This window comes from Vulpes lagopus, chromosome 2, assembly GCF_018345385.1.
Source record: "Vulpes lagopus strain Blue_001 chromosome 2, ASM1834538v1, whole genome shotgun sequence".
NCBI lineage: Eukaryota > Metazoa > Chordata > Mammalia > Carnivora > Canidae > Vulpes > Vulpes lagopus.
Genome location: NC_054825.1, coordinates 37,122,812 through 37,133,452, shown reverse-complemented (window position 1 = coordinate 37,133,452; position 10,641 = coordinate 37,122,812). Strand labels below are relative to the sequence as shown.

At 38.3% G+C, this 10,641-nt stretch overlaps 1 protein-coding gene across 3 annotated transcripts in view; it reads right to left on the bottom strand.

Moving 5' to 3' along the window:
* Positions 1-821: 821 nt before the first annotated feature.
* The window catches only part of BMS1 (BMS1 ribosome biogenesis factor), a 53,223-nt gene continuing 43,403 nt past the window's right edge, over positions 822-10,641 (bottom strand). For all 3 annotated transcript variants that reach the window (XM_041744655.1, XM_041744657.1, XM_041744656.1), the window contains exons 16-23: positions 8,497-8,685; positions 8,228-8,408; positions 7,959-8,017; positions 6,656-6,778; positions 5,566-5,713; positions 5,039-5,214; positions 2,615-2,776; positions 822-1,350 (exon numbers count right to left, since the gene is read on the bottom strand). In XM_041744655.1, coding sequence (XP_041600589.1) covers positions 1,120-1,350; positions 2,615-2,776; positions 5,039-5,214; positions 5,566-5,713; positions 6,656-6,778; positions 7,959-8,017; positions 8,228-8,408; positions 8,497-8,685 — 1,269 coding nt within the window. In that variant the 3' untranslated portion in view covers positions 822-1,119. The remainder of the gene's footprint in view (positions 1,351-2,614; positions 2,777-5,038; positions 5,215-5,565; positions 5,714-6,655; positions 6,779-7,958; positions 8,018-8,227; positions 8,409-8,496; positions 8,686-10,641) is intronic.

Sequence of the window (10,641 nt, the reverse complement as noted above, 5' to 3'; positions counted from 1 at the left end):
TGAGGATCTCATTACACAGTTAACTTTGCCAGAACTTACAGTTTGTAAAGCACACTATCACATTTAAGTCCCCCCAACCCTGAGACTGGCAGGCCACCTACTGCTTGGTCTTGGGCAGGTGAAGTGTGTTTAGAAAGGTACAGGGAAGAGGCAGAAAGCTCAGCAGCAGCTCTTTTTCTGTCTTCCTGTACTCTAGCTGCCAGGCCATAGCATCTTAGCAGCTAAGGAAAAAATCGAAGTACATTCAGTGATAGAGCAGGAATTTAATTAATTCATCCCTGCATTTACTGTACTCCTGTAAGGTGCCTAACTCCTAGCATTAAGTTCTGGGTACAGAACTGTGAGCTGGTGAGCAGCACAGGGGGCCACCTCAGGAGGGAGTAGTTCAGGGTAGCACTTTCCAGGTATTTGGATCTCAAGATCTTTATACTCTTAAAAATGAGGACTTCAAAGACTTTTTCTTCAAGTAGGTTGTATCTATCAATTTTCACTATATAAGAAATGAAAGCTAAGAAAATTTAAAAGTATTTTTTATTTGTTTTAAAAGAATAAAAACTTGCCCATTACATGGTAACATAAATTAATAGAAGCAGCTGAATTCTCTCATTTATAGTCACCCTACTGTGCTATTGCACATCACATGGCCTCTGGAAAACTCAGCTATGCAATGGACCATATACTCTCTTCTAAAATTTTAAAGCTAAATTTTCAAGTTAATACTTTCCCCCCTCTGGAAGAGGAAATCATCATGAAGGTGGCAGAAGGAGCAATTGTCCACAATCCTCAAGCATTCATCCCTAATGAAAACTATTAAGCCAAAATTAACAGGAAAGTATTTTAATGGTATTTTTGTGAGCACAAAAATTAGGTAAGAGGAATGTGAAGGAATCTATAAAAGCATAAATAATATTCCTTTAAATCTTGACATAACCTAGAGGCTGAGAATGAATAGGTGTTCTATAAGTAGAGTTTCCATTTATCTTCTCCAAGGCACAGTCTAGGCAACAAATCCAACAAAGGTCTTTCTTGGGCTCTAGTGCCCTGCTGTCAGTTTACAAATACTGTAATATTTGAAACCATCCTTCTCTGCAGATCCAAATGACAGTGTCTGTCTGAAGCTCATTTTGATAGCTCCTCAGACCCTTTCAGGCTGGACTTTTGATTTTTCCTTTCTTTCTGACCCTGAATTCGGAAGAGCTTCTTCCTGAGGTCCTTCTGTCGCTTCAGTTTCTCTTCTTCCTCCTTCTGCTTCACTTTGTAGTGTTCTTTATTGTGCAAATGTCGTTGCTCCTTGGCCTTCTTCATCTTCTGACTGTGCACTGTACTCAGAGCATCCAACAGTGCAAGGATCTGACAAGGACAAAACCCAGTGAGCGTCAGAATACTCAGACATCGTGCATTCCTTCCAAGTTTCAGGGAACCTAAACACCTCAGCTGATGTATCAAAGCTAGAATCAATCCATGATCCAAATGAATATTAACTCAGGGAAAATTTATACGGAACCAGGAAATCATATTGCATGGAGGCGTAAGTAGGAGCAAAATACTGAAATAATGGCCTTCACCACAAAGTCACCTTTGTTAATCACTTTGGACACTGTACAACTAAGACACAGTGATTTGCTCGCTGGGTACCTATTTCTCCCCATTAAAATGCATAAGACACAGCATGATTAAACAAAAGAAGGGAAATGGACTCTGGCCTTTCCTCTAACTTCTGGTTCTGGTGCCTCGAATAAGTCTGGCTCTTCTCCTTTCCTGATGAAAAATGAGAATGCAATAGAAAAACCAAGTGTGATGAGAAAATGCTCTGCATCACTTGCCATCAGGGAAATACAAATCAAAACCACAATGAGATACCACCTCACACCAGTGAGAATGGGGAAAATTAACAAGGCAGGAAACAACAAATGTTGGAGAGGATGCGGAGAAAAGGGAACCCTCTTACACTGTTGGTGGGAATGTGAACTGGTGCAGCCACTCTGGAAAACTGTGTGGAGGTTCCTCAAAGAGTTAAAAATAGACCTGCCCTACGACCCAGCAATTGCACTGTTGGGGATTTACCCCAAAGATTCAGATGCAATGAAAAGTCGGGACACCTGCACCCCGATGTTTCTATCAGCAATGGCCACAATAGCCAAACTGTGGAAGGAGCCTCGGTGTCCATCGAAAGATGAATGGATAAAGAAGATGTGGTTTATGTATACAATGGAATATTACTCAGCAATTAGAAACGACAAATACCCACCATTTGCTTCAACGTGGATGGAACTGGAGGGTATTATGCTGAGTGAAATAAGTCAATCGGAGAAGGACAAACAGTGTATGTTCTCATTCATTTGGGGAATATGAATAAGTGTATGTTCTCATTCATTTGGGGAAACGAACTAGGGGTGGTGGAAGGGGAGGAGGGCAGGTGTTGGAGGGGAATGGGTGACGAGCACTGAGGTGGACACTTGACGGGATGAGCACTGGGTGTTTTTCTGTATGTTGGTAAATTGAACACCAATAAAAATTAATTAAAAAAAAAAAAGAAAGAAAAACCAAGTGTGCTTCTGAAAGCATTATTTTCACATCTAAATGCAACATGTAGGAAGCCATCCATCGACAGTACCTTCCTCTCATGAGGTTCCCGTATGACAGCTGGTCTCCGCCTGTCCTTCGGTATCTTGCCTGCCTTTGCTTGCGTCTTAGGCTTGTTCTTAAATGGCAGGGACTTCTGCAAGGCTTTTGGAATGTGCAGTGAATTAAAATGTTTCTTTTGCCTCACGATTGGCTAAAAATAAAAAGAAACACCGCGATGTTATTTTAATTATGATCTATATGCATTTAAAACGTGCCAAAAATTTTCTCAGTGGATTGGCTTTTCCACATCATCAGTAATATCAGTCTACTAATCATCAGAAATGAGGATTCAATCATCCATCAAATGTGATTGCCTCAATGGATGTACAGTGTTGTAGGCAAAACAGAGAAATACACAGAATATACTTAAATTCTCCCAAAAAATCAACTGTGTCCACATTTATGGTATGAACTATGGGGAGCTCAACAGAGCAGATAAACAGATCCCAAGTTTCTTTTAATGGAAAACCCATTAAAACCCCCTTTTTTGCGGGGGGGGGGGGGCACTGAGGTGGTTTCTTCTAGCCTAACAACCTAGGTGTTCATCTTCACTATCTACTTCTGTGGGTTTAAGGACATAGTTCCTCCTCCAATCAGCAGCAGCTCAAGTGTCCCCCTACCTGATCCTCGTTGAAGTTTAACTTTATTCTGTTTCCAATGGAAGGCCAGCTGAGAACAAGGAGATTTTAATGACAGATAAAGGCCAAACATTCTCTACATTCAATTTTTAAGGTTATCTAATTCCTAAGCTTAAATTGAGAAGACCAAAATTTTTACCTGCCTCAAAAATAATAAGTGGAAAGTCTTGCCCTAGATTTTTACCAAGGTCAACGTCCACTATGTTGAGAATATTTCTGCTATGTCTTTAAATTTATTATTAAAGACATCATCCACAATAATATTCAATATTCTCTGTTTAGGAAGAACCTAAAATGCTTAGAATGAAGGAACTCAGAGAAATCACATTCTGAAAAAGAGTAAGCACCACACAATAGATACCATGTCCTGTAGCGTGCTTTATTAGAAATTTATGTAACATGATTCAAAATTTTATTACTGTTTTATTTAAAAAGCAATGCATGGGAAACTTCAGTTTCTAGCAGAATGGCAGACAGGTATCCTGTACCCCCTCTTATTATAGAATAATTTATATTTATCCTGCATTAAAACAAATTGTTTCAAATTCATTGTTAACCTGTGAAGAAAATAATGAAAGTTCTCAACTACCAAAATCCAAATGAAATGGGATTTTGAAAGGCACTGAGAACTTAGTATTTAAAAAATAATGAATGATGCCAACTACTAGCAACTACTGTTGGTGGGAGTTTAACCTGGTATACTACACCACAATACTCCAGGCATACTACAGTGAAGCTGAACACATGCATACCGTATCTGCCAATCCCAACCTGGTTGGGGCGGGGGGGGCTGGAAATCTATGCAAAGGAAAGGTGTGCACATATACACCAAACAAGTCACACCTAGTGTTCAGGGTAACATTTATTTGTTTATTTATTTATTTAATTTATTTTATTTTTTAAAAATTTTTTTAGTTATTTATTCATGAGAGACAGAGAGAGAGAGAGAGAGGCAGAAACACAGGCAGAGGGAGAAGCAGGCTTCCTGCAAAGAGCCCGATGCAGGACTCAATCCCTGAGCCACCCAGGTGTCCCCAGGGCAACATTTATAACGGCCAAAAACTGGAAATTATGTTCATTAATGAATAAACGGACACTGTAACACAACAGAATTCTACTCGATAATAACAAATGAATACTTGCTAACTTCAAGAACATGAATGAATCTCATAAAACTGAATGAATTGAAACCAGGCAAAACAGTATATGCTATATTTATAAAACTAAAAAACAAGCAGAACTAATTTACATGTCAAGAGTCCAGAGAATGGCTATCTTTGAGGTGGAGGTAGGGTAGTGACTAGAAGAAATCATAAGGGGGGGGGGGGGGGGGCTTTTGTTGTGCTGGTAATTCTATTACTTGATCCAGGTGACAGCAATTTGGGTGTGTTAATAAGTTCATGAGCTTACGATTTGTGTATTTTTCTATATTTATGTTAATATTTCACTACAAGGTTTATTATAACTTTCCACAAAAACCCACTCATACTGCTTCAATAAAAATTAGCATATTAATGTTTTTAAAAGTAATACATGTATATGGTGAAGAAAAAAACAGTTCAAAAGAGCATACAATGAAAAGTTTGTCTCCTTTCCAACCTATTAAAACCACTATTACAACTTTCCTGCATTCTTTCCAAAATACTCTATGAATATATGTGTTCATTCAAATTTAATGGTAGATTTCCTACTTGAAAATTCAAAACATAGAAAACATTATGTACAGAGCATCTGGATGACCCCCATCTATGGAGCACATGTGTGAGTGACTGTACCTTATACAAAGAATCCTTGTTGGGCTTTAGTTTGACACCATGGGCAAGCCGGAGTTGACCAGTTGTCCGCATTCCTGACCAGGTGTCTTTCTCACCAACTGGTTTCAGCAAAGATGTTACTGGGTTATAGAAGGCTGGAATGGAGACAGGATACCAAGTTCTCATGAAGACAATATCTGGAAAGAAAGATAACTTACTTTAACATTTTCAAAAGAAGATTCATAACCATCTCAACAAACAAAAGAACAAAACATTCACCCCAAATCCTAATTGGCTGCACAGTTTTTGAAAAGAAACTTCACCAAGTAAACTACTCTTAAATATCACAAAACTTTTACTGGGTCTGAACCACATGGTTCCATACACAGCATGACTTGGCATACTGCATAAGATGCTTCAACTGGGGAGAGCTAGAGCTGATTCCAATTTTCTAAAACCTGAACTACAATCTCTAATCCACACTTGCTAGAAATCAATAATGAATGGTAACACACTGTTAAGATTATGCCACAGAAAGTTATATTTACCACTCATCAGCAACTTATCCTCAAAGCTGGCCCGGAAAGCTCCTTCTGGAGCCCGGAGTGCTTTCTTGATCTGTCCCCTTATGCCGCTGACAGTTCGAATCACAGCACCTTCAAATTTGGCCACTTCCAAGGCAGAATTAAACATTCCCTATAGGTATATGAAAAAAAATCATACATACAAAATCAGATATTTTACTTCTTAGTTCACAAATAAATAGTTGGTAAAAAACAAACAAAAACTTCTTTAATGGTGATAAAATAATCAAAATGCTTTTTCCCCACTATGAGTGGAATTACTAGGTCAAAAAGAATACAATTCTATTTCATCTTCCAAAAATAACATTAGTCAAGATTCTACTGTAGGTTCATTAGCATGCTCATCACTGATGCCTTTGTAGAAGAAAAGATCAAAAAGATATTTATTGGACTGAACTGGCTTAGATAGCCTTTGCTGTCACCAACCAGAGCTGGGCTGCAGCTCATATCCTAGGACTCAGGTGCACGTGCTCAGAAGATAAGAGAGCTGGATAAATGCTGGTGATATTACCTGATATTACAAGAATATTTTATGATCATCTTAACTCTGTACTTTTATGGAAACTCTACTAATAATAAAATTCTCAATAAATGTCACTCAAACTACCCTCCCACATTAAACTGCACAACAGAGTATCCATTTCTCCATACCCCTGCCAATAAGTATTTTACAAAATACCTTTGTCTATTTTTCTACTGAGCTGTTTAACAAACCTATGATTCTCTCCCTTTCTTAATATAAACCAAAAAGGCAGGAAACAAAACCCAGTGAATGAGATAATGTATCTTCAATATTAGCTCTGTCACAGTCTCACACAGAATAAGGAATAGCCCCTCGATTATTATCACTATTAACTTCACCTTAAAATTTTGAGCATATTTAAGTAACATAGACAAGACTAATACAAAGAAGTAAACCAAAAATATCAAAGACCAAGTTTATACAAGATTGTAAATACTCTTTTGAAAACATCAGACTGTATCTTAGAAATATTTCATTCCTCCTTCAATAAAATACACATTTATAAATATGTGAGTATACAGATATACGAACCTTAATAAATGATGTATTCTTGAAAATTTTATATGGAAAACCAGTTAGCTTTAATTTCTTCACAATTTTTATGGATTTATCCAGATCAAGGATAACTCCTGTGGCAGCTATCCGGAAATCAGGCTAGGAAGAACCCCCAAAACTTGAATATAGGAATAATAACAGCAAGAGAAAAACTATAATTCTATGATGCAATAAATTACCAAAGTGCATTTCACTTACAACCACCTAAGAAAGAAAGTAGTATTTTAACAAAAGCAATCTGAAGCTATAATATATATATAAGCCAAACTAATGGTGATATCTTGAGTATTCTTGGGAGGGTGATTTCACAATAACACCATTTCAAAACCAATGGCCAATTTGGAATGGAAAGGAATATGAAAATTTGGTTACAATGTTTAAGAAAATAAATTGCAGACCCTCAGGGCAGTTTTCATCTGCTCATTATTCTGTTTTCTGTCAAATAGAGTCAATAAAACCTACTGACTGATCAAATGAAGACTGTATGAACATACTTTTTGCTAAACCAGAATTACTAGGGGAGTAGTCTTATGTCTAGCTCGTATCCAATGTATCCTTAGAACCTAGTACAATGCTTAGCACATGGTGAGCACTACTTAAACTTTTACAAAAATAAGGGTGCCTGGGTAGCTAAGCAAATTAAACATCTGACTCTTGATTTCAGCTGGGGTCATGATCTCAGGGTTATGGGATTTGAGGCCCACATTCAGCTCCAAGCTCAGCAGGGAGTCTGCTTGAAGATTTTTCTCTCTCTGGCTCCACTCTGCTCATGCGTGCACACTCTCCCTCTCTAAAATAAATAAATCTTTAAAAAAATTTTTAAAAGTCCAAAAAATGCGTAAGAATATAAAATGTCATCAGTATCCTAATAATTCTACCTCTCCCTTCTTCACTCACACATCCTACTTAAAAAGATGTAGGAAGGGATCCCTGGGTGGCTCAGCGGTTAAGCGCCTGCCTTTGGCCCAGGGCATGATCCTGGAGTCCCGGGATCGAGTGCTGCATCAGACTCCCTGCATGGAGCCTGCTTCTCCCTCTGCCTGTGTCTCTGCTTCTCTCTCTCTCTCTCTCTCTCTCTCTCTCTGTGTCTCTCATGAATGAATAAATAAAAATCTTTAAAAAAAAAAAAAAAGATGTAGGAAAATTAAAAGCAAAGAGAAGTTTTGCTATAAATATTAAAATAAGTCATTTTCAACTTAAAGAGTTTCATGTACATATTCCATATCCAAGACATACTTCTCAGACACAATGTGGAAAATAAAACATTCAAGATATTTACCATTATGCCACTGACAGACTGTACTGCCAAGAACCCAGTTCCCTGTGGAGTGATCGGACCTTACAGAAAATAGAAAAAAATAAGAAAGAAATACAGTGAATCACAAACTTTGGATTCTGTTTCACATATATATGTACTTCAATTCAAAAAAAAAAAAAAAAGAGAAAATTCTTATGAATTGGGATTTAATGGAGAAAAGCAAAACTATAATGATGAAGCCTAAAAGGCTTAAGTTAACCTACAAGTAAGTTATTCTAATCACATATTACCCCAAAAGGTTGCTCCACAATGCATATGCTGTGGGGTATATTTTAGAAGTCTTTGTCTTCCATTGTGGTCTTCAATATAATAGAGTGGAATAGTCTGAAACCTCCTCCACCCTACAGAAAAAATGATTGGATCTCGGGACTTAAGGATTTTCTTATACCAGCGATGTTTTTTCAGACGCATCTGAGGGGAGAAGAGATTTCAGTTAGATTACTGGTGGAAGCATGGCCGAAGAACCCGAATTGTCAAGCATGCAGCAAAGGATACCTACCTGTACATATCCAACATTGCCTTCACTATTGCCCAAACCACCCAAAATAATTGGGTAATGGGGGTCAAAGTTAAGCACAAATTCACAGGGGACATTTTCTATCTCAATTCGAACATACATCCCAGGTCGAAAACCCTCATATTGAACTCTGGCTTCATCATCTTGATCTTCAAATTCTGCTCGGTTAAGCTATATATGAGATCAGAAAAAAAAAACAATAAAAAACCCACAATGCTGTGATCTTTAATAAATACACAATTTACATTTTAAAAAATGAGCACTTTCTCATGAAGGAACATGGACATATCACTTATGCTTTATCCTAATTAAAAATAACATACATTCTTATCTTTACAGTTTGTTCAGTATATGTCCCAACTGTTTTCTTCTTTGTTGCTCCAAGGTACAGCAAATGCAAATCACTCTGAAAGCAACACTTAATGCTGGTCAGCCAATACTCTCAACCTCCCAATCCGCACTTTCTATTCTTACTCTCCAAAAAGTTATTTCATATTTCTCCTTTCTTCAAATATCCAGTATCTCCTCCCTCATCCTCACTCTCAGCTGTTGACTGTTTCTTAATTCACTGAAAAACTAAGCAGTCTTTTTTTTTTTAAATTTTATTTATTCATTTGAGAAAGGGGGATAGAGAGAGATAGAGAGTGAGCAAGCAGGGAGAGAGGAAGTGGGAGAAGCAGACTCCCCACTGAGCTGGGAGCTGACATGGGGCTTGATCACAAGACCCTCAAGCCCCGGAGATCACAACCTGAGCAGAAGGCAGACACTTAACTAGCTGAGCCACCATGGCGCCCCCAAAGCTAAGCAGTCTAAGAGAATTTCCACTGCCACCCCTACCAGGGTTTACACCCACATCCAGACTTTTATTATATCTTGTTATTGTTATAATATTTATTACTTATTATATTAATGAAAATAATTAAAATTTTAATTATTTAATTATTTTAATAATTAAAAATTTTTAATTCAGTTCCCTGGTCACAGCAGTCACATTTCAAGTGATTAGTATCAACACATGGCTAGTGGCTATCATATAAGCCAGCACAGATGGACCTTTCCATTATTATAGAAAGTTCTACTGGGCAGTTGCTACAGATTATTTTATGCCAAACTTCATTTATGTACTAGATAATATCCACTCCTACTGAACTTCATTCCAACGGGTCTTGCCTATTATTTCTCTCTTCTTAACATCTTCTTTTGACTCTACTTTCTCCAACTATTGCCTAATTTCTCTGCTTCTCTCTGAAGTAAAATGGCTCATAAGTTTTCTGTGCTCATAGTCTCCAGTTCCTCTGCTCCCATTCTCTTAAATTCCCCCAACTTGGACTTTAACCCACATTCCATAAAATGCTTGCCAAAATCACATAGGGCTTCCACATTCTAATCCAGTTGTCAATTTTATCTTCATTGTAGTTAACACATCAGCAGGATTTGAATACTTTATCCCTCTTTCTCCAGTGGCTTCCAGCATACTCTGTGTTCTCTTAGCTTTCACTGCTCAATCTCCACTGCTGCTTTATCCTCTCCACCCAGCCTCTGACAATGGAGTACCCACTATCAGTCCTCTCCTGACTCCACGCTCACTTCCCAGGGCATTCCATCTATTCCATGGCTTTAAGCAGCATCAAGATGCTGAGAACTGTCTATCTAAGTCCCTGGCCCCAACCTCTCTCAAGGGCTCCTCCTTGACTGCTTGATGCTCCACTTGTCTGAGAGAGACCTCCAACCTGACAGCTCTACACTTCATCTTCCTAGACAAACCTACGCTAACTAGAGTCTTTCCTACCTTACTGACAACTCAATCCTTCCAGCAAGTCATCCTTGTTTCCTCTCACATGCCCCACAGTCAAACTATCTTTGATATACCTTTCAAAAGTATATCCAGAATTTGACTCTTTCTTTCACTTCCACATACCTCCTTACCCCCCCAGGGTTGAATCACCTTAATCTTACTCTTGCCACAGCAATCCTTTCAAAGGTATGCAGGTCATACATGTCTTTACTCTGTTCAAAACCCCCCATGGGAGATCCCTGGGTGGCTCAGCGGTTTAGCGCCTGCCTTTGGCCCAGGGCGCGATCCTGGAGTCCCGGGATCGAGTCCCACGTCGGGCTCCTGGCATGGAG